The 24,248-nt window shown below is 43.7% G+C and overlaps 2 protein-coding genes across 2 annotated transcripts in view; both read left to right on the top strand.

Moving 5' to 3' along the window:
* The window catches only part of LOC146355917 (uncharacterized), a 62,899-nt gene that overhangs the window by 21,847 nt on the left and 16,804 nt on the right, over positions 1 to 24,248 (top strand). The window contains exons 7-8 of the mRNA XM_084830827.1: positions 17,836 to 18,705; positions 20,353 to 20,357. Coding sequence (XP_084686953.1) covers positions 17,836 to 18,705; positions 20,353 to 20,357 — 875 coding nt within the window. The remainder of the gene's footprint in view (positions 1 to 17,835; positions 18,706 to 20,352; positions 20,358 to 24,248) is intronic.
* On the top strand, positions 10,417 to 17,483 carry LOC146355918 (zinc finger and SCAN domain-containing protein 23-like). The gene is made up of 5 exons (XM_084831129.1): positions 10,417 to 10,466; positions 11,701 to 12,142; positions 12,331 to 12,457; positions 14,923 to 15,049; positions 17,302 to 17,483. The coding sequence occupies exons 2-4, from the start codon at positions 11,768 to 11,770 to the stop codon at positions 14,937 to 14,939; spliced, it is 519 nt and encodes a 172-aa protein (XP_084687255.1). The 5' UTR covers positions 10,417 to 10,466; positions 11,701 to 11,767; the 3' UTR covers positions 14,940 to 15,049; positions 17,302 to 17,483.

Genomic DNA, 24,248 nt, shown 5'->3' with positions numbered 1-24,248 from the left:
AATGTTAACATGTCAGCAATTCTGTGCCATATCCATATGAAACATTCTAGCCTGGGTCAGGAAAGGGGGGATTGTGAATGGAGAGTGGATGGTTTTATTGCAGGAAGGCTAAATGGGGGTGCCTTGGTATGTGCTGAAGACTGACAAAGTATCAGTTACAAAAGATGGAGATGGGCCAGTAAAGAGGGGCATAAGCAGATGTTTTAATAACAAAGAACAGTACCTTGTTGTTCAGTCGTTCAGTCGTGTCCGACTCTTCATGACCCCATGGACCATAGCACGCCAGGCCTTCCTGTCCTGCACTCTCTCCCGGAGCGTGCTCAAGTCCATATTCATTGCATCAGTGATGTTATCTAGCCATCTCATGCTCTGCCGTCCCCTTCTCCTTTTGCCTTCAGTCTTTCCCAGCATCAGGGTCTTTTCCAGAGAGTTTTCTCTTCGCATTAGGTGGCCAAAATATTTGACCTTCAGCTTCAGTATCTGTCCTTCCAATGAGCACTCAGGATTGATTTCCTTTAGGATGGACTGATTTGACCTCCTTGCAGTCCAGGGGACTCATAAGAGTCTTCTCCAGCACCACAGTTCGAAAGCATCAATTCTTCGGCACTCAGCCTTCCTTATAGTCCAAGCTCTCACAGTACCTTACGACCACGGAATCAACCTTGAGAGATGTTGGGGAGCCAGAAGGATGTGTCAATCTGTCAGTAACAACCATCAATCCTGGAATTTGGGACATGATGTATTATCAACAAAGAACACATTGAACCCCCCTTTGATGCCATAGGCCCCAAAGAAGGAGAAAGAGTATAAAACCGCCGAGCCTGCCAGTGTTCAGGACGGGCGTAATTGCATCTGGATCGCTGTATGTGCGCATACCAACAGCACCCTCAATCCACGGGACTCATGTCAAGTGCTCTGGCCAAGTGCTTGGCAGCGTGTGTAGCAGCCATATCGGGGGTCAGACTAAGTAGCCTCATGCAGTCTCATGCTTCATGTTCTTGCTGAGCTCTTTCTTCCTTGAATATATTGTTGTAAGTTGACGAGACACAGGAATTCCTTATCTTGTCAAAGGTCATACAATTGTATATCTTGTTCTCTGCTGCTCTCTTCTGTTCTCTCCTTATCATGGCTACCCTATAACCCAGTTCTTGTATTATAAACAATAGTGCTAGGAGAAGAAATGTTGAGGACTGCAACCCCACGCGGGAGGGGGAGGAGGAGCCGTTTCATATGTGTCACAATGTCTATAAAAACAATGTGCTGATGTATTTTGGGGCTTCTGGCTCTTTGGAAATGATTCCAGCCTTACGCCCGCGCGTTAAATAAAGAATCTCTTTTTCCTTCACTCCGTGGTCTCTCTGACTCTGGGTTCTGCAACATAAATGGTGCCGTGACTCGGATGTGGCAGGCTCTGAGCCAGACAGGTGGCATTTGCCTGCACTTGATCGCCGCACCGGGAAGACGAGCTCGGCGCATGCCTCCCTTTCTTGGCGCACCCGACCTTTTTGTCGAGTGAATGGGAGAAAGCCTGCGCTGGGATCGCCCAAACGGTAGCGAGCAGCAAGAGAACCTTGGGAAGCGGAGGAAGGAACTTGAGCCCTGCCTGTATCGCAGCTGCAATTGAGTTGAAACCCACATTGGAAGCCTTCAGGAGAAAGGCAAGTATATGGGAAAAAGAGGGCCCCGCCTTTAGGGAGAAAGGCCACTGGGCAGAAAAAAAGAGGGCCCCGCCTTATGAAGAAGGTCAGTGTTGGTGGTATACGTATACAAAAAGAACCTACTCCTTGCGGGTAGAAGGGGGGCCTGATCACACCCCCGAGTGGGCGCCAGTACCCAGCACGCCAGTACTCAGTAGGAAGCTGGGGAAGCCGCTTTCCACTCTGGTAAAAAGTGGGAAAAGTGGGTGGCAGGGACATATGGATGCAGTGGAGAGATTGATGATTGTGTGAGTGGCTACTGCGGTTTCTGACGCATACCGTTGACCGTCCGGGTGCCCAGGCCAGTAGCAAAGTGCGTGGTGTGTAAAATCCTCTTGTGTCGGCCAGTGAGACCCCTTACTCACTGACCAATTCCCATTCCCTAATTGTGTCTGTCTTCAATTTAGGAGGGAGGCTATGGGTGGTGGGGGAAGCAAACCTTGCACCCCCTTGAGATGTATGTCAAACAAAGAAGGAAAAAGGTTTTTTTTAAAAAAGATTCAGAATAGAGAGAGAAAACAGCAAAAAGCTCAAGGTCGAGCTGAGAGGAAAAAAAGAACAAGATCTGAGGCTGTTAATTAGAAAAATGTTGCAGGACAGTCTGGCTTTTAACAAAGCGTGGGAGCGTGAGAGTGTAAGGCCGAAGAAGTAGCTGTTAGCCTAGCGCACCGAGAGGGGGGGGGGCAGGAAAATTGCCCACAACGTTCTGAGTTGTGCAACATCATCACCTCGCCTAATTGAGATGAAATCCCTAAGAAATGGAAACTGAAAATGAAGACCCAGAAAATGAAGGCAAAATAGAAAATAAAGGTGAAGAATCAGCCCCCAGAGCACAGGCTAGACCCCTCTTTGAGTGAAAAGTGTGCCATAAGACTGGCCCAAAGCAGAATGAAGCAGAAAGACCATGTTGAAGATCTCTGTCAAGGTAACCGTGTTTAGCTTTGAACTGTGTTAGAATTGCATAGAGCCTGTAGCTACTGACCATCAGCTATATGATTTCTGAAGAGCGTAACCATTAAGCTTTTGCCGTGGGATTTCCTGCAATGAAGAAATCTCGCTGATTTAAGAGTCCAGTGTTACACTGCCTAAGTGTGTGTGCTGAAGAGACCGAGAAACCAGACAGCATGTTCCTGGCCAAGCCAAAATCACGCTACTACCATGCTCCTGAAAGCTGCAATAAACTGTGTAAGCTGGGAGACCCAACCTGATTGAGAAGAAGATACTGGAGCAACTGTCTTAAAAAACAATGAGATCTGTGTAGCTGGCTGGCTGACGCTGTCAGTGATGTTACAACTTTAAATTAAGACTGTTTTCCTGTTTGAGACCCCAGCGAAGAAAGCTGACCCGAGTTATTTGTTGCCCGTGCCAAAGCAAGAATTTTGCGGCCCTGTACCTCATGGTGTCCTGTTTTAAGCTTGGGATTTACAAATACAAACAAACTAAGAAGCTTGCCTTTGAAGTCCTGCAAATCACCCCACCGCCTCCCCGAAGATTAATGGCTGCCTGAAAAATGCAAGTATAAAGCTATGCCCATCACTCCCCAGCGTCCTGAGTTTCGGCACTCAGTGTTTCAGTGCTTTCGTGTACCAGGTTAGAAGAGAAAAAAAAAGAGTAAGTTTTTAAAATGTCTGTGAGAACCTGACAGAAGTAGAATAAAATTTACAGAGGAGTTGCCCAGGTTAAAGTGTCACGGCTAGAGAGCTGAGCTGTGCCGCTCTGTTTAGACAGAGGCCTTGCTAAAAAGTTAAAGGCCCTTGTCTGTCAGAAGGGGTGTAGGGCCACACTTCCCCTTTTTAAACTGATGCAAAAGTGGAGAGCCTTTGCTGGAAACATTGCATCTTCATTTCCCAGAGCCTTCTCTGTTTGCCTCCATCATCATCTGGGCTTTTTAGAGACACTCTGCACATGAACTAAAATTTTAAATTGTCAAAGACTTGCCATGGACAGTGCTGTGAAGCTTTGGATAAACTTGAACTCTCATCGCTGTGGACCGTGTGTCTATGTTTGTAGTCAGCTCAGTGTACAGCAGGCTGAGTTTGATCTATGACTTTTAGATTTCCTTCTGCCAGAACTCATGCAGCATAGAGTTGCCGATGCAAAAATGGTGACCTAGAATTCTTTGCGTGTGTGGGTATGCCCGTCCCTTGATTTTAATGGGCCCTGAGCATGCCAGAAGAGCAGTATAATTGCTGGATCTGCTCCATCATGCCTTACCATGCAAGAAGTGTTTTCCATTCATTGTGTTAAATTGCAGAAAAAGTTTGTTGTGTATATTTTATGATTTCTTAGATATCATAAAATATATGTGATATTTGCAGATTAGTGTTAGTTGCAACTCCAAATAATACTAAGTGTGGTTCCCAATGGATGACAAGGAGAGAAAGACAAAAGCAAGTAGAAAAGAAGGAATAGAGAAAGTAGCAGACAGAGAAGAGAAAAAAGAAGAAGAAAGAAAAGGCAAGAGGCAAAGAAAAAACATTTGTAGAAAAGAAGCGTGGCCATAGTTGCCCCCAGGATAAATTAAAAGCAGCTGATTGTGCCTGGAGCTTATTACCTGGGGTAAAGTAGCCACAATAATGTAATAGTTCTTTAAGATGAAAAAAATATAACTAGAAGGAGAAGAAGAGCCTATCCCAAATGTGTGTCATTGGGACTAGTGTAAGGCAGAAAGGTTTAAGTAAGTGAGTTTAACTTGAAAAAGATAAATAAAGAGACAAGGCTGGTGCATGGAGCAGAAAGTTTTATGTAAAAAGTTTTAAACATGATCTGCAATACAGGCAGATCAGCAAAAAGAAAGCAAAAGAAAGAGAAAAAATTTGTCTTCCCATACTAATGAATAAAAGTGTTATCAAGCACTTTGGGAAGCGAAGTTGTTTACAGGAAGCTGTGCCTGAGAACCAAACACTTCTAGCCTATGCTGAAAATGCTTGCTAGTGTTGTGTTGCCTCATGGGTAACATGTATGGTATAAAACCCATTTAGCCCAATAGCTCGTGGTTCAGAGAAGCTGTCTGATCCAACCATTAAGTACGCCTGTGTGCTGTAAGTTACCCAATAAAGTCTCCTTGTAAGTAAACCCCCCACTGGAATCCCAAAACACAAGTGGGGCTAGAGCGCCTCACCCAGTATCAAACCCTGCTGTTAAAAGCCATGAAAGCAGGTATGAAGAAGTCAGTTAATATGACCAAAGCGTCTAAAGTGCTGCAAGGTGCCACCGAGGCCCCAGAGCGTACTTGGAGCGTCTTTCAGATGCCTATCGCCAGTACACCCCCCTTGACCCAGAGGCCCAAGAAGACGTAAACGAAAGAAGAAAAGAAGAAGACCCGGCAGAGGCAAAAGATTCTTAAGAAAGAACCATTGTGCCCAGTGTAGACAAAATGGACATTAGTGGCATGAATGCCCAAATAAAATAAATCAAATACACAAAGGAGAAAACCAAAGAGGCCAGAATGGGCGAAGAGGGAGACAGCTTGAGATGGGCCGTGACATTGACTTCATGATTGACACTGGAGTGGCATCAAGAGCAAGCAAACGTTAGCCTTAAACAAGAAGTCCAAACACTGAGCAAAGTTCTTCAAGCCCAGCGTCGCTTTGTCTTAGAAAATAAGCCATTCCCATCACAGAAGTTCATCCTTTCCAACCAAGAGTTAAAGTATGAGTTAAAGAGGGAAAAATAACCCTTTGACTCCCAGATGGAGAGGACTGAAAACTGTCATACTTTCCACCCCCGCAGCTATGAAAGCAGCTGGAGTTAAACCCTAGATACATTAGACACGAGTCAAGAGAGCGAGAGGGGGAAAGTAGACTGTAAACAGAAATCCTGAAAATCCTTTAAAAATCATTCTAAAAAAGCAGTAAGAAGACTCAGGCTAGACCTTACTGTGGACACACCGGGAGACTGTCCCCCTGCGTACGGTCAGACCTGCAACTGGAGAATTGAAGAAGGGGACTAGACCCTACTGCAGCTTGCCAGGTGAATAGCTGCCCAGCGTACGGTCAGATCCCAAAGAAGATCAAACATGCGTGTTGTAGTGTTAGTAGTGTTGCATTGTGTTTCCTTAATAAGGTGCAAAAAGGGGGGTCTGCCCCTGGAAGAAGAAGTTTGTCCCAGTGATTTGCTGATAATTACTGGCTTCACCTGGCTAACATCACGAAAGTAAAACATTTTTGTTTGCCAAGAGGTATACCTGCAAACAGGCTTATTAGCTCTTGCCTAATACCTGTCTGTAGACATCCTAGGAAAATTCAGAAAGATACCATGTTAAGAGTTTATGGTGTAAGTTTAACTTATTCCCAAAATGCTAATTGGGGCGTGGTTGCAAAGATCCTACCCCCTACAGAGTTCACTCTACGCACCCCCATCGTTGCTGAAACAAATACTACGTGTGCACGAATGCTTAATTGTCAAAAATTTTCCAGAAAATATAAAGCTATCCCTGGCCCCCTTCCACTGTAATAAAATTCAAAACATATCTTTTAATGATGTCCACATACTTTTGCCTCATAGATGGTTTTAGACATGTAGTTCCCGCACTTGGTTATTCATTCCTGCCAACTTGTCTAATAACCACCCATGTTGCCTCAGCCGCCAATTAAACTGGTGCCAATTCTTCCCCTGTGGCCCGAGAAAATCCGTCGACGGAAGCCTCGAGCGCTCCAACTAACTAAAAATTGTAATAGTCATGTGCAGTTATATTCTGACTCAGAAAAATTGGCCTTAGCAATGTCACTGGTTGGGGTTCCAGTTTAGCCTTGGCTGATGGTCTGGAGATCAACCGGTTAGCTTGCAGCTTAGCCAAAAGCATAAATGCCACCTCACGAGCATTGTCATTGTTAAATAAAGAGTTGCGTGATCTAAGAGGTGCAGTTCTAGAAAATAGAGCTGGTATAGATTACCTCTTCCTTCTTCATCATTTAAGTTGTGAGACACACCAAAAGCTCTGTTGTTTTAACTTAACTGATAATGGCAATGCTGTAGATGAACAGATCAACAAGCTGCACAATATAGTAGCTAACAAAACAATAAGACAAAACAATTAGCTCAATTAGTTAACCCCTTGGCTTCCAGATCTTAGCTGGCTTGAAGCATTGTTCATCCTAATTCTACCAGTGTTGTTCATAGAGATACTGTTATGTCTCTGCGTTCCTTGTCTTATGCGCTGTTTAACCAATCTGTTTTATGTCTCAGCTAGTAAAACTGCTGCCCTCTACGCTCTAATAGCCCAACAAGAGGCTAAGTAATATGTATGTCACAAAAAGCTTTGTATAGTTATCAGAAATGCTATAATTGTAATGAAATTATGCATTTAAGGGGGGAATGTAGCAGCCATATCAGGGGTCAGACTAAGTAGCCTCATGCAGTCTCATGCTTCATGTTCTTGCTGAGCTCTTTCTCCCTTGAATATATTGTTGTAAGCTGACGAGACACAGGAATTCCTTATCTTGTCAAAGGTCATACAATTGTATATCTTGTTCTCTGCTGCTCTCTTCTGTTCTCTCCTTATCATGGCTACCCTATAACCCAGTTCTTGTATTATAAACAATGGTGCTGGAAAAAGAAATGTTGAGGACTGCAACCCCATGCGGGAGGGGGAGGAGGAGCCGTTTCATATGTGTCACAATGTCTATAAAACCAATGTGCTGATGTAAATCGGGGCTTCTGGCTCTTTGGAAACGATTCCAGCCTTAAGCCCGCGCGTTAAATAAAGAATCTCTTTTTCCTTCACTCCGTGGTCTCTCTGACTCTGGGTTCTGCAACACGTGTGGTATGCGTTGAGTAGAATTCAGGGAATAGGATTTCACCGTCCAGGACACAGATAAGGCGCAGTTATCTTTGCACTATCATACTCACTGTTTTGGAGGTTTTCATACAGACAGCAGCTTCTGCCATGAACCTGTCTGAAAGTGTGTGACCGTTACACCGTCAGCAGGCTCTGGCGTGAGCTTGGCTGTGGGGAAGCTGTGTAACAAACAGGGACTAGGACTAACTGTATATTTAGTCATTTAATGCACCACGTTTGGGTAACTAAGTTGTGACTAAGGAGTGTGTAATTCCTTGAGGTACTTGTAACGAAGTTTGTAACTAAGAGGTGTACTGCCTCTTAAGCCTCAGATAGTTTGCAACTCTCTGGGGAGGCTCAGCTGTTGTTTGTTTATTTTCAATAAATCTCTTTTTTTTCTTTCACCTACATTGGTTGTATGTGTCCTATCTCCACCTCATAAGATCCCAAACTCTTCAGCCTGATCAACTGAAGAGTCCTGGGTATAAAATAAAATTCATATCTCACACCCTAACCCCACATGTCTTAAACATTTATCTTTATCTCTTTTCTAGGCAGAAGGAAAGGTCTGCTAGACCAAATTAAAGAGCAGTGGATTGATAAAATTTGGGAAACTATGTATATGTAGTTTATAAATCAGCAAATGTAGTAAGCAAGGAATCCTAACTTGAAGAATTTATGGCACCATGGTTTCCATTGTGAAGGTAGGCCTGAGTAGGCCTTGTAAGTAGTTTGATTCAGGCAAAGTGCCTGATGGAACTGAGAGAATGTATACCTGTCTGACCATGAGAAGGTGATTGTAAATTTCTCATTATAAGCAGGAAATTCCTATCCCACAAAGTAGCTCATCCCTGAAGAATGCAGCTGTGCTGATTAAGACTGTTGCTGAGCTAAATTGGTTCCTGAGCATGCGAAGTGTATTTTCTTTGTTCTCCAACTTTCAGCATGTATAAATATACTCTGTGTCTTTGTTTTGGGGAGACTCAGTTTTGACTGACTCTCCCACAGCTCTGATGTGCTTTAATAAATTCCTGACTATTCAGCCGAACCAGCATTGGATCTATTTTTCCTTAACACCATTCATTTCCTATGCTGAGGCACTTCAAACTTTTGATAAAGTTCCAACAAAGAACATAAGAAGAGCCTTGCTGGATCAGAACATGGTTCATCTAGTCTAGCATTCTGTTTACACAGTGGCCAACCACCTGTTGACTGGGAACACACAAGCAGGACATAAGTGCAACAGCACCCTCCTGCCCATGTTTCCCAGCAACTGGTGTACATAGGCATACTGTCTCTGGTACTGTAGGTAGCACGTAGCCATCAGGACTAGTATTCATTTATAGCCTTCTCTTCCAGGAATTTGTCTAACCCCCTTTTAAGGCCTTCCAAATTGGTAGTCATCGCTACATCTTGCAGTAGTGAATTCCATCATTTTAATTATGAGCTGTGTACTTTTATCTGTCTTGAAAGTACTTCTTTTATCTGTCCTGGATCTCTCACCAATCAGCTTCATGGGATGACCTCATTGGGTTCTAATATTATGAGAGAGGGAGAAAAATGTCTCCCTATCCACATTCTCCACATTATGCATAATTTTGTACACCTCTATCATGTCTCCCCTTACCCTCCCTTCTTCCAAGCTAAACAATCCCAGCTGTTGTCACCTTCTATCTTAAACTGGGGCCTGGCAGGGCCCACACACTAAACAGGTTACCAATATGAGTCAAGTCCACTTGTGTGAAAGAATGATTTATTGATGGAAAATGGATGCAGAGAAAGCACAGGAAAGCTTACACGTCCCTTAACTTACACGTTCAGTCACTCTGGTTCCCAGGGGAGTGACAGGGCACTGTTCCTCACCCCTGGTTATCTGAGCAGGTGGTGCACCTTCCCCCTCTCAGATGAGAACAGGTAACAGGCCAATTTGCTCAGGATTTCATAGAGCAAGCTTCGCCAAGTTAGAAAACTATCAGAAAGTGCACACATTCATCCCCCGTCCCCTCTTTACCAAGGCCTTACTCTTGGCAGCAAAATAAGTTTCTCACAATGCAGAAAGAAGCATCCTTCATCAGTTAGAAGGTACGCAGTGTGAGGAGCAACTACTGTGCATTGTTTTTGCTTCTGTTAGTAGCAAAAAGGGTGGCCTTCACTGTTTGTGAGTACAGCTATGAGAACCAACTCTAAAATCATGAAAAATGCCAGCGCTCTAGCAAATCAGTGTACTTTTACTATTAAACACTGCATTAAATACTGCATATGATTCTGGGTAAATTCACACCTGCCTGCCTGCCATTCTTCTGAAACCAAGTTCAATATACCTTCCCTCATAGGGGAGATGCTCCAGCCCCCTGATCATTTTAATTGTCTTTCCCTGCACTTTTTCCAGCTCTACAGTATCTTTTTAGGTGTGGTGACCAAAACTGTACACAGTATTCTAAGTGTGGTTGCACCATAGATTTGTATAAGGGCAGTATGTATTTAATTTATTTAAAATATTTCTTGGCCGCCTTTCAGGGCAGAAGCCCTCCCAAGGTGGCTTACAGCAATACATAAAAACAGTTAAGATATTAAAAGCGATAAAAACATAAAAACAACAATAAAAGCCAACAATAAAACCAGCAACAACAGCAGTCGTATCTGGAGAAGGCCAGGTAAAATCATATTTCAAGGCCTTCTTAAAAGTCTGCAGTAACGGAGCATTGCAGACCTCCGAGGAGAAGCCAAAAGCCGATGTGGTGCAATGCAAGATGTTTCCCGGTCCGGCTTGGAGAGATGCAGAGAAAAGATTCCGCTGCTTCGCTTCCTGAGGGTTAAAGGGAATGAACTAGATTCCTAGAGAGGAAGGGGATTTGGGGATGGAGGGAGGGGCCGTGTCCGTACAGGAAATGCACTTTTCCCCCGACGGTCCTTCCTGTTCCGCTTTCTTCCTCCAGAGGAAAGAGGCACTTCGTCCAGGTGCTGCTTCGGTGCTTCCTGGGTGGCCTCAGGTGAGACACCTTGTGCATTGGGGGAAGGGGAGTCCCTGGGCTGCAGGGGAGGGGAGGGGAGGGGAGGGGAGGGCCATGGGGGGCAGGAGAGGCAGGAGGGGAGGGGAAGACCCGGGTGGGGGAGATGCCCAAATTCAACCCCCAGCCTGTCAGAGGGGGATCTGATTGTGCATTACGGAGTGGAGCTGGATCCTCCCCCCAGCATGGTGTAGTGGTTCAAGTGCTGGACTGGGAGCTGGGAGATCCGGGTTCTAGTCCCCAGCAGCCATGGAAGCTCACTGGGTGACTTTGGGCCAGTCACAGACTCTCAGCCCAGCCTACCTCACAGGGTTGTTGGGGGATAAAACGGAGAGGAGGAGGAAGATAATGTAAGCTGCCTTGGGTTCCTTGCAAGAGGAAAAAAGGCGGGATATAAATGCAATAAATAAATAAATTTCTCCTCACATGGCGAACTGCGCAGCTGATCCACTTCGGATCCCCCGAACAATGTCAGGGAGCTTCACTCTTTCCTCTGTTCAGCAGACCAGGAGGCCCCTTTGATCTGGCAAATGGAGGGGCTGGAGGCTTGAAGTGATCTGCAGCGCTGAGCCAATTTATCAGACTGATTCGCTGTTTAAACTCCTCTACGTTGATTAAAATCCTCCCCTCATTAATTGGGCACTGCCCCCGCAAATGTGGGTCCCTTGATGCAATTCTTCATGTGGCTGAGATGCTCCCCTCGTTCTCTGCAAGATTGGCCGGACTGACAAAAGCAAACAAAGGTGGGCGGAGGAAGGCGAGGGTCCCCACCAAGGCTGGCCCACCCATGAGGCAGATGATTTGGGGGCCCCTGGAAGGACAGCATTTTTTTAGTCATTTAACAGTCTACTGTTGACACTTTACTACTGGGGTGGGGGCGGAGGGGAGAGGTGCTTCTGGAAGTTTTTCCTAAGGGCAGCAAAAGATCTTGGGCCAACCTTGTGATTCAGGTCTGCGGTGAAGGACAGCTGGAGAGGAGTCCTTTTGAGAAGGAGGAGAAGGCTGATGATAGATAGATAGATAGATAGATAGATATACAAATAAATAAGGAGGGAGGAAATAAAAGGGAATGAAAATGAGGTGTCAAAAATTCTGAACAAGAAAACTACAAACCTCAGCAAAGCACAACTAGTAAATCCCAGTTTCTTCGGGGCACACAGCTCTGGTATCCTCTGAAGCAGGACACTGTCCTGCAATAATTTTTACTCTGTTCCAGTGAGGCACATCCTGGCTATGATCATAAGCAACGGAGCTTCCATCTTACCTCAGAAAATCAGGGCGAAATGTTATGTGATGCCATTAAGAGCGGGAGAAGTGGAGAATTTTGGGAAACAGTGCAGAAGCACCTGGATGAGGATATGGTCAGCTCAGATGTGCAGCTCCAGCGTTTCAGGCAGTTCCGCTACCGGGCTACCGAGGGCCCCCGAGAGGTTTGCAACCAACTCCATGAACTTTCCCATCGGTGGCTGAAACCAGAACGACACACGAAAAACCAAATCCTGGACCTGGTGATCCTGGAGCAGTTCCTGACCATCCTGCCCGTGGAGATGGCGAGCTGGGTGAGAGAATGTGGAGCAGATACCAGTTCCCAGGCGGTGGCCCTTGCAGAAGGCTTCCTCCTGAGCCAGGCAGAGGACAAGGAGCAGGAAGAGCAGCATGTGAGAGCATTTCATCCAAGGGGTCACGAATGTGAGGGAGGGTATCCCAGAACTCTCTACTAATTGCCCGAACCAGTCTTGAAATCACCTGAGATGTCCCATACCTCACCTCCAACATTTTTGCCTCTCTTTTTCCTTTTCTAATCCCTCTCCTCTTTCCTTGTCTTGGATCCCCATTGCTGTTTCAGGTAAAGAATCTCTTTGCAGAAGTGGGGCCTGATTTGCCAGCAGCAGAGAGGGCTTCTTCAGACACCAGACAGAGCCACCCACAAAGGTGGATCCAGCAGGAGAGTGGCGGATGTGTTGCCTTGCAGGGTAAGGATTAATTACAGGGGTGGCTGTTTTTCAACAAGGTCTCACTCTCTGGAGCATAGAACAGATCCTTAGGCTGCTTTTATGTTTTCCTCTGTTTTTGTGGGGAAGACTCTAGTCTCCAGTCTTTTCCACCATTCAGAACTGTGTTTAATTTTCAACACTTGGAGAATTTATACATGGAAACCAACAGTTTGATTTGTGGCCAGGAGCCCAAATGGGGAAACATGTATTTTCACCCAACTGAATGCTCAAAATGCAAATTAAAGATAAGACATTTTGTACAATTCTATGCATTTGACTGGGAAGTCAGTCCTACTGGATGAGTTCAGGCGACACACTAATCCGTCATGGCCGACACGCTATGCCGTTGGAGTTGCTTTACGTACAACCCACGCTGCTTGGTTTGTTTCCGGCTTCCTTCCTTCTCGGTTCTTCAGCTGGCGGCCTGGCATCCCAGGGTACTTGGCAGAAGAACCCATCTTGTCTGCTGCGAAGTCCTCTGTCTCTGTTCCGAACACAATCCCAATTTTCTGCACAAACTGGATTTTTTCCCCCCATTTTCCCAGCCCCATGTAATGTGCACAAATGCTACCTTTATTTATGTTTGTATTTATTAATTGGTTATTCACAGCTGTGCACTTCCACAACTGTGGCTAGGGCTTGCCTTGGCTGCTCCCTTATATGGTTGAACTGTCAAACGCATAAGGTAACAGGCAAGGTTATACTGTAAAGAGGCTGGTTTGGCAGCCTTTGACTGTTGACAGGTGGGGAAAGAGGGTGTAGATCACCCCCTAGCAGGGTTATCTCCACATTCAAGGCGTTGCATGGACCCTTGGGGTTGTCCCGCTAAGAGTCCCCACTTGCCCGAGTCCCCACTTGCCCGAGTCCCCAGCAACTAGTTTTCAGGGTTTCTAAAACCACCCCCTTTTTCACTCCCAAATGCCTTTGCCGGATGACTCCCAGGATTTAAAGCCTTGCCCTGACCCTTGGGGATCCCCTCTTTCTAGCTCACCCCTCCCTAAGTTGGCAGCACCCCGTTTTCACTCCAAAATGCATTGGCTGCTTCTAGTTTGACAGCTGTAAAACTAGAAGTGGTTAACACATTTGGGAGCGGAAAAAGGGGTGGTGTGTCAGGCACCTGGAAAAAAGCTTGCTGAAGCCTCAGGCAAGCAGGGACAAGGGGCTTGGCGGTAGCTGTTTGGACACTTTGGAGGGGCTGGCGCTGGCAAGGGGAAAGGGGCAGTGGAAGTGGCTTGGCCAAGCAGCTCACTGTCCGGTGCCCTTTACCCATTACAGGTTGACGTGTCCAGGTTCAGATGGTACACCAACCCATTGTGGGGGAAAAAAACCCTAGAACAGACAATGGGTTACCCGGGCGGCTTGTTTTATCAGGGGTTAGTATGGATCGTTGTTGAACTTTGGGTTGTTTGTTGAACTGTGGGTTAGTATGTTCTCTGAACGTCCGCAGTGTGGCTTGTTAACCACGCAGCATGGCTTGTTAACCACTCTGAACAACCCAACAAGAAAACATGGGTTCTCAAGGTGGCTTGTTCGAGAAAATAAGCCACGCTGCCTGGTTAACAAGCCACCCTGTGGACGGCCAGACAACACACTAGCCCACAGTTCAACAACAACCCACACTCAACCACTGTCTGAAGAGTGTTGTCTGAACAGCCCCATTGGCCGGGTTCGGATGATCACAGTGGGGGAAGGAACCATTGTTCCTTTCCCCACCCCCACCCTAAAACCCACAATGTGCAGTAGAGATTGCGGGATGGGTACAAAGTGACTGCTGCATCCCACGCTGGGTTTACATGACACACCAACCCTGCTGCATCGCAGGAGATTATGCAAGTTGCAGTCGTGCAGGGGGAAGGTACCATGATGGTTCCTTCCCCAGCGCGATCATCTGAACCAGGTCATAGTGTTCCAGGGGACTTACTTCCCAGAAGTATAAAACTAAAATCTCAGTCTCTGAGACAAACATGTGCTACTGGCTTCCCATCACCTTTGTCTCTCACAGGGGCTGGAACAACACCGGCAATGAGTACTCCGCCATCTCTTTTTCTTTGTGATGGAGTGGAACCGGGTCAGGTAGGGAGAAGTATCTTTGGGGAGACAGGCAGAAAGCAGCCTGGGTGCCTCCATCCCCTGCTCACCTCCTAGCACCAAAATACATCTCTCTCCTTGTGTTTGCTTCTAGCAAAGCTAAGATCATACAGAGAGCCATGCTGGATGAGACCAAACGCCTGTCTAGTCCAGCATCCTGTTTCTCTCAGTGGCTGACCAGATGCCCCCTGGGAAGCCCACAAGCAGGACAGGAGGGCCACAGCCATTTCCTACTGTTGTTCATCCAGCAACCAGTTTTCACAGCAAACACATTTCAGTCCTGCAGTATAATGCCCAGCAACCTCACTTAATGCTATCCTTGAATAGGAAACATTTTCTTTCTTTTTTTCCTCCAGGCTCTGGTGACTTTTGAGGAGGTTGCTGTGTGCTTCACGGAGGAGGAGTGGGCACTGCTGGATTCTGACCAGAGAGCCCTGCACTGGCAAATCATGGAGGAGAACCGTGGGATCGTGGCCTCTCTTGGTAAGGCACCCTGTTTTCCTGATAATGAGGATAATATCGGGTTCCAAATGAAGTAATGATGAGGAGGATAATATTACTATTTTGGGTATATTGAGGTCTTTTATGGCATAGCCCTCAGAATGTGATATGCAAAAAGAAAATAACATACATTAAGTCAGGGGTCCCCAACGTTTTTGGACCCATGAGCACATTTAGGAAATTTAGAAACTGCTGTGGGAACCACCACAAAATGGCTCCCATGGAGGATGTGGCTAATCACATAATGGCTGCTGTGGGGGCCTGGCTAGTCAAAGAAGGTGTTAGGGAAGAGAAATAGCAAGGCTAAAGGCTTGAAGGGAGGGGGAAATAGAAGGCAAAAGGATAGAGGGGAGAAAAAGAACAAGGCTAGAGGCTAGGAGGGGGAGAAACAGCAAGGTAAAGATGTGTGTGTGTGTGTGGGGGGGGGGAATAGCAATGCCAGAGGGTGGGAGTGGAAAGAGCAAGATAAGGGCTGAGTGGGAGAGAAAGAGCAAGGCTAGGAAGGGAGAGAAAGAAAGAGGGCAGGGATGGGGAAGGGAGAGAAATAGTGAGGAAAGAGGTTGGGGTAGAGAAATAGCAGGGCTAGAGGCTGGGAGTAGTGAGATAGACTGAGAGCAAAGAGGAAAGGTCATGTAGGCGGAAGAAGGTTGGGTGCATCAGTGGATCAGTGGCAAGTTCAGGAACAGGAAGGATGTTTTTCAAGTTTGTAATAAAAATAACATTTTGAAGGGTACAGGGAGTGGGAAGCGTTGTGAATACCACGTTGGGAACCCATGCATGAAATCATATTAAAACAAATGATTAAACACTGTTATAAGTCAGCAGCTTAAAGGCACAGTCCTCAAACATACCACAGAAATTTTCAGAAGACACATTAACACAGCTCAGAGTCTCAAAATCCAGCAGCAGCAAAACACTGTTTAGGGAAAGGCAGTGCAGAACAGGCCCATTTTCAAGGCATAGTTGAAGGCCTCCCCTGCAGGGGCCATGTGGACTTCGAAGTTCGATGGCATATTTCAGCACCTCCACATCCTCTCTTCCAGTCTACCAGGACTTGTTTATTTTTGTTTACTAAAACATTTATAATCCTACCTTTCCATTTCTCAAAAATCCACAAAGGAGCTAATACAGTTCAAAATGTTAGAAAACTACAACATCATCAAAACGATAATGGGCATCTGGTCATCAAATCATCATGGAACATTCCAAGCTCAACAAACACAAGTATAGAACTGACCCATCATAGAATCCCAGAACCTGACAGATCAGCTGTACTGATCAACCAGGGAGGGAGGTCTCTAGGAAGGCAGCAGGCACCCAAAATGCAGTTAGTTCTCTAAACCCAAACCCAGCTATTTCTCTCTTAGTATCTTCCTCCAACATTGCAGTCTCTCTTCGTACATCGACACCCAGGCAACCAGATTACATCCTCCTTAGCTGGGGTGGAGGGATAGGAAAGAGGCTGGCTTCTCTCTCTCTGAGTGCAACAGAACTCGGGGTCTTGCCACACTCTGAAAAGCAGGAGGAATCCTTCCGACAGTGAGTAGGCGACGAGTGGAACTGCTCTAGGCTGAAAACAACAGGGTCTGGAGAAGTCCTTGCCAGAACCACCTCAAATGTCAACGTGGGTGATTTGGGATGGGTGCTCAGTGAAGGAGCAACTAAGCCTGCAGCCATTCATGATTGCATCTTCCCTGAAAAGCTAAGGAATTCCTGGTCAAGCATCTAAGCTGGAATTTACTTATCTCGGGGAGATCACTGCAGGGCTGACATATGCCTGTATGATTAGATTTCTGTTTTCTGTTGATCAGCTTGCTAATGCCAGATCTGACCTTGTGTACGTGACCTTTGGGGCTATTAGGTAAGATACGTTTGCCATTACTTTTCCCACCTTGGCACAGGCAACGGTTTGTTAAAGTGTCCATGTCCATAGTTGAGAAAGTAACTGAGGATGACTAGGCTGAGGGAGAATAACTGGCCTAGAAACACATGGTACATTTAATTCTCAGCAGAAAGCTGAACTTGCGTCTCCATGGTCCCATTCAGATGCATTTTACCATACCAACAGTCAGTTAATGCCAGTCAACAGAGGCAGTTAAACATGTGGGAAGAACGTCATCCTACGAAAGTATTTTCAGTTCTTCCCTTTATCGCAATCATTTCTTGAGGGTGCTCAGTTATTTGAAGTTCTATTGCTAACTGAGGCTTTTATCAATTTCTTCTCTTTATTCCAGAAGATGACAGGTGGGAAGTAGAGAATAAGAGAGAACCATTTGGGATGTCACCGGAAAAAGAAAGACTGAAAAATAGCAAATGGCAGAGAAGGAAAACTGAAGCGAATCAGAATAGGAAGAATAATTCCTTTGCTTCTCAGGGCAGTAGCTACCATGACCTCACAATCCACGAAGAAATACATAAAAGACAGAAAAAGAATAGGTGCCATATGCGTAGAAAACCTTTCAATTCTGAATCAAACAGTAAAGCTCATTGCAAGAGTCACCCATTGAAGAAACCACATAAATGCCTGGAGTGTGGAAAAAGCTTTAGAAAGAAGATAAATCTCACTTGCCATCAAAGATCTCACACAGGGGAGAAACCATATCATTGTTTACAGTGTGGAAAGAGCTTCAGTCGTAAAATAATTCTCACTTGTCATCAAAGAACTCACACAGGGGAGAAACCATATCATTGTCTGGAATGTGGAAAATGCTACAGTCAGAAAATAATTCTTACTTATCATCAAAGAACCCACACAGGGGAGAAACCACATCACTGTTTGGAGTGTGGAAAGAGCTTCAGTCAGAAGAAACATCTCACTTCTCATCAAAGAACACACACAGGGGAGAAACCATATCACTGTTTGGAGTGTGGAAAGAGCTTCAGTCAGAAGATACATCTCACTTGTCATCAAAGAATTCACACAGGGGAGAAACCACATCATTGTTTGGAGTGTGGAAAGAGCTTCAGTCAGAAGAAACATCTCACTTCTCATCAAAGAAATCACACAGGAGAGAAACCATATAAATGTCCGAAGTGTGAAAAGAGCTTCAGCCTGAAGCAGTATTTCACTTCTCATCAAAGAACTCACACAGGGGAGAAACCATATAAATGTCCGGAGTGTGAAAAGAGCTTCAGTGAGAAGCGTACACTCACTGCACATCAAAGAATTCACACAGGGGAGAAACCATATAATTGTTTGGAGTGTGGAAAGAGCTTTCGTCATAAAATAACTCTTACTTGTCATCAAAGAACACACACAGGGGAGAAACCATATAATTGTTTGGAGTGTGGAAAGAGCTTCCGTCATAAAATAACTCTTACTTGTCATCAAAGAACTCATACAGGGGAGAAATCATATCATTGTTTGGAATGTGGAAAGAGCTTCAGTCAGAAGATAGTTCTTACTTGTCATCAAAGAACCCACACAGGTGAGAAACCATATCATTGTCTGGAGTGTGGAAAGAGCTTCAGTCAGAAGAAACATCTCACTTGCCATCAAAGAATTCACACAGGGGAGAAACCACATCATTGTTTGGAGTGTGGAAAGAGCTTCAGTCAGAAGAAATATCTCACTTCTCATCAAAGAATTCACACAGGGGAGAAACCATATAAATGTCTGGAGTGTGAAAAGAGCTTCAGTCTGAAGCAGTATTTCACTTCTCATCAAAGAACTCACACAGGGGAGTAACTGTATAAATGTTTTAAGTGGGGAAAACTTCAGTGAGAAGCTTCGGATATTGGGCGGTATAGAAATGAAATACATACATACATACATACTCTCACTGCATATCAAAGAGTTCACACGGGAGAAATCATATCATTGTCTGAAGTGTGGACATACCTTCAGTCATAAGATAACTCCCACTTTTCATCAAAGTTTTCATACAGGGGAGAAACAATATAAATGTTTGGCATGTGGAACGAGCTTCAGTCAGAAGGGAACTCTCAGTTCTCATCAAAGAAATCACATGAGAAAATCTGTAAAACTGCTTAGAATGTGGAGAAATATTTGATCATACTTCTCATAAAAAAACTCACATGGGAAAAACCATATAAATGCTTGAAGTATGGAATGAAATTCATTTACATTCAAGCCATATTTCATATTAGAGGACCCACAGAGGAGATACACTGTATAAAGGTTTACCAACCAAGGAGTCTATGAATGTGCTGTTGCTCATATAGCAAAGCAACGTCAATGAACAATCTTTTCTCTTATATCAGTACATAGTATGTGCAGACCTTTAATATTCCCAGAAAATGAGGCAGGATGGATTTTCTCAGTTACATGCATTTCATATTCCTTTAATAAAGTTGTTTCATTTATTTTTGTAAGTGGGTTAAGAAGAAAAACATACCAATATGAATAAATAGGCACAATTAGCAAACCTAAGACCATCATTAAAGGGGGATAGGGGTTGCTCCTTTAGTAAAGGCAAGTAGGAAAAAAATGCTCTGGCTATATAAGCCTCAAAATTTTATTACTTATGAAAATGACACCTCTTGCGCTAATAATGTGAACCTCATCAGTGATGTACTTCATGAATTGTATAATTGTGCCAAACTTAAAAAGTGTGTGATAAAAATTAGAACAGTCACAGCAAGTTAAAAAGTGCTTACAATTGACCCATTTATCCTTTTTACTCCAATTTTTGAAGAGGCAGATCATATATTTTTGTCAAACTTTGGTGAAAACTACTGATGTATTTTTTTCTGGCCGATTGAGGAAGGGTGCCTTTCGTGGGTTTGGTGAGGTTCTATGCAGTGGGTCAGCACTATTTTCGTGCCCAATCAAAGCCTGTGGCAGCGCGGCTGTCAAAGTTATGCTGTGCATGCTCCATACCATTCTAAAGCTAGAATGCTGTCAGCACTCCAGTGTTTTCGGACAGATTCTGTGTTGCAGAGGAAATCTAGTAGAATCCATGCTTAATGCCTATTCCTTTAGTTATGTAATATGACTTAATAAGGTCACACAACACTACATGTTACTGCATGACAGCTACTGATCTCAACAAGCAGGCATGGATCAACTCACAGGAGGCTTCACCTAGCAAAATGGTAATGTTCAGACGTTTCGTAGGGCAATACAGGACCTTATTTTTATCAATTGCCTAAATTTGGTTTGTTGACATGGGACCTGGTTGTCAAGTCTGGACTTTTTGTTGTCATGTAAGTCGTTTCTGCTGTATATTTAATGTTCTGACAGATGTACTGGGAGGGTCTGAAATAGGGAATTAAGCTTTGGCAAGGCTGACATCTTCATGGATGTAATTCTGCCTAGCCAGGACACGTGAAGCTTTATCCATTTTCAGAATACATCCCCTACTTGCTTGAAAAGGGATTTGTAATTCAGCTTAATAAGTTTTTTCAACTGGTCTGGAATATGAATCCTTAAGTATTTAATGATAGGAGAGAGTAATATTACAAGTCTTGTGCAGGTTTTTTTTTACTTCCTGTGTTGGACTCTGCAACTTCCTTGCCTCCCTGTCTTAAGCACCCCAGCTAGACAAGTCAAAAAAGCCTGTCAAGCGAAAATGCAGAGCGGGCAGAAAAGCCCATCGAGCAAAAATGCCCACTGTGCACTGGATGCTTGTAAGCCCCTAATGAGCATCAAGGGCATAAACAATAGGATTGTGCCAAAATGTATTTGCTAGTGGTTCCATAGCAATAGCATATATTAAAAGGGAGAGAGGATAGCCTTGCTTTGTTCCCCACTGAATGTTTAAAGGCAGTGAATCATAATTGTTCATCTTGAGAATCACGCAGTTAGAGGCATACAATCTTCTAAGGAAATGTATAAAATTTGTGCCCATTGCCATGCTTTCACAGACCTCAAGTAGGGAGGGCCATTCCAATTTGTTGAATGCTTTTGGAGTGTCAAGTGAGGCGATTATGCAAGGTGTTTTGTTTTTGGTGCTATAATAAATGGTATTGAGGAGCCTTTTTATAGGGTCAGCAATTTTCTTGTTTTTAATAAAGCTGAACTGGTCTCTGAATGTCATTTGGGGCCAATGATCCAGACTCCAATGTTTTTATTTCTTGCAGTAATTGTTTTTTCGTTATCACTCCCCCCTCTAATTATATTCAGTTCATTAATGCAGTGGCCTCTCATCACTGATTTCATTACATGATGTCTCTGGTAATTCATTGTCTTCAAAATATTTTGTTTAATTCCAATGCAAATTTATCTCTTGTTTCTTGTCTCATTAGCAGGAGTGTGTTTAGTTTCCATCCGTATGATTTCAGTTGAAGTTGGCCAATTTTAATCATGCTTGAGATGTGGGCATGGTAAAAAAAAAAAATTGTAGGGTTATTAATTTCAGCCTTAATGGATTTGGGGGACCATTCCTCAGATAGTAAGATGTAATCTATTCTAGAATAGGAGGGGCGTCTGTTTGAGCAATGGACCCTTTAATGAAGGCATACCAGCCTTTGGGTTCATACAATGTGTCCAGTAATGTAAAATTGACTTTCTTGACCTTTGTACCATATGCCTGGTGTATTCATGTATGTATTTGCATTGTTAAATGTGACCCAGGTAAGATAGGGTTAACAGAGTGTTAGGGAAGGAGTGAAAGGTGGGAGGGGCTTGTGTGGGTGTGTGAGGATTCTGAGGTTATAAAAGGAATGAACTGACAGATAGAAGTTAGATAGGGCCTTAGGGATTGAGGAAGCTAGGTCTAGTGAGTGGGGGTTGGGGAAATAGGATTTTGCAGGGGTAGAGTAGCTAGATAGGTTAGGACCAATTGTAGATTGATTAAGAATAATACATAATTCTTCTTTTATTAAATACATTTTTATTTGTTTATTTTTAATTACAAAATCCCATGTGCTGGTTAGTCTGTTTGTGCTACCATTAGAAAAACATATTTCCTTGTTACTTCTCCTGGATTGAGTGGAAGGAACTAATTAGGCATATTGGATGTCTCTTTAACCCAGAGAGTAAAAGGGGCTTGAAGCTGTGTGTGTCAGTGAGGACAGCTGACCCAGTGGAGGCAGGCGTCCTGAGGGGGGTTTCTTCTCAGTTTCATCTGGTGAAGGCTGGAGAAGGTAGAACCCAAGGGAGGAACATCACAAGTGGCAGCAGAGTGGTGAGATCTGAAATAAAGGGGCTTTATTTCATCATAAACCACTGAAATACGAAGAGACAAATACTTCTGTAGCTGGGAGGTGTCAGGAAAGTACACTAGTGTTATATCAATCCTAAACCTATCTCAAGAAAATCGAGTAGCAACATTGTTTGGGTGAGGAAAACTCTGGTGGAAATTGAGATTTTAAGCATGAAAAAGGAAGGACTCTTAGAGAGATGTAAGAGCTTGAATCCCCCTTATGAGGGGAAGTTAGTGAATTTAAATGAATTAAATGTTAATAGATCACCTCAGAGGTGCTGGAGAGGCTGAGGAAAATCCTCTTAAGACATGTGCATATAGAAATGTCACCTCAGTACTTAGAATTTGAAAGAGACAAACTGAGGGCAGAGATGCAACCGAAAGAGAGAGAGAGAGAGAGAGATTGAACTGGGGAAATTAAGACACAAAGGGGTAGAGCTGAGACAGAGAGATTGAACTGGAGAAAATAAGACAGAAAGAGACAGATTAAATTAGAAAGGTTTAAATTGGGAAAAACATGTTGAGGGAGAATAAAAGGAAAACTGAGGAAGAAGCCAGACCTCCTAAACTTTCCCCTAAGGATTTCGCCCCATGTGTGGTTGGAGAGGATCCACAAGTGTTTTTCACCATATTTGAAAAAGCTGCTCACATGTGGAATATAGCTCCAAAATTATTATATGACATGTATTCCTAATTTGATTAACGGAGAATTGTCTGAGTTATTTAATAGTTTTCCCATGGATGCGGTAGTGGGCTTTAAGGTTGCTGTATATCAAAGGTTTAGATATGGGCCAGAATCTTTCAGAAAGAGGTTTAGGAACACTACAGTAATATCATGTAAGTGATACTATGTGGAATTTGGTTATAAACTTACTGATTACTTTGAGAAATTGATCAGTAGTGCTAATGTTAAATCCAAAGAAGTTCTGAGACATCTTATGATCCTTGATCAATTCGAACATTTATTTATGTATTTATTTACAATAATTTATATACCGCTCCTCATCAGAAGATTTCGGAGCAATGAACAACATGATAAAAGAAAACAATGGTTAAAAGAGTTAAAACATTTTAAAAATGTTTTAGTTACCTCAAGATATATCAGTTACCTCAAGATGTAAAACTTTTGGTTCGGGATTGAAATCCAAAAACTGTCAAAGATGCTGCTGAATTAGCTGATAATTTCACTTTAATCTTACTGGTAGAACAAATAAAGATTACTAGAACAGAAATATAAATAAATCTGGAGGTTTTAAGAGATAAATTGATAAGGGAAAAATCAACAGATCCCCGAGAAACCTGAGAGAAAATTACAAGTAAAACACATTTGGAAACACAGACCAAGCTTATTATAACTGTGGTTTTATTGGTGATATTAAACCTAATTGTCCAAGGCTGGATGAGAAGAAAGAAAAATCTACCTCAGGCATGTTCAAAGGAACACAGAACTTGGGTAACCTGAAGCTTCACTTTGTTATGTTGAAGTGGAACCAAGTAGATTAATTTAATGACACTTCAGGGAGAAAGTGACCCTAAATGGAATATATAGTTGTACTTGACACTGGTGCTGAAATTTCCTTAATACATTCAGATCTCGTTAATCCTCAGAATATTTTACCTCAGAAAACTATTAAAATTAAAGGTATAGGAGGGGAACCTGTTCAAATACCTTTGGCGAAAATCAGAGTAGCCTGGAGAGATTCTGAGGGAAAGTTTGAAGTAGGGGCTAACTCTGAACAATGTGAATCATTTATTTTGGGAAAAGAGATGTCTCATGAGCGGCAAATATTCATTGTGACTAGGTCTCAGAAAGGAGTGAAGGACAGAGAAAGAGGGGGTTGGTTACAGTGTGTCAGAGACAGACTTGTCTGTGAAGCTGTTGCCTAGCAACCAAGTGAAATGGCAGGCAGTGAGACAGTGGACATGCCAGTACTAAATGTTTCGACTCAAGCTGACAATGAATTTAGAAATGCTGTTGAGCATGATCAGACTTTAGAAATATTAAAAACACAGGCACAGTGGCAAGGATCCTCTTTTAGTGATACTCAAAAAGAACAATTTTGGGGGGAAAT

Source organism: Heloderma suspectum, chromosome 2 (assembly GCF_057233095.1).
Source record: "Heloderma suspectum isolate Gila_16-S chromosome 2, 16-S_ref, whole genome shotgun sequence".
Taxonomy (NCBI): Eukaryota; Metazoa; Chordata; class Lepidosauria; order Squamata; family Helodermatidae; genus Heloderma; species Heloderma suspectum.
This window is presented reverse-complemented; position numbering and strand designations above follow the sequence as displayed.

Bases quoted from the DNA above. Each gene is read 5' to 3' on its own strand.
- LOC146355918 (XM_084831129.1), top strand. From the start codon at position 11,768: ATGTTATGTGATGCCATTAAGAGCGGGAGAAGTGGAGAATTTTGGGAA. The intron at 12,143-12,330 runs GTGAGAGCATTT...TTGCTGTTTCAG, and splicing joins AGGAGCAGGAAGAGCAGCAT to GTAAAGAATCTCTTTGCAGA.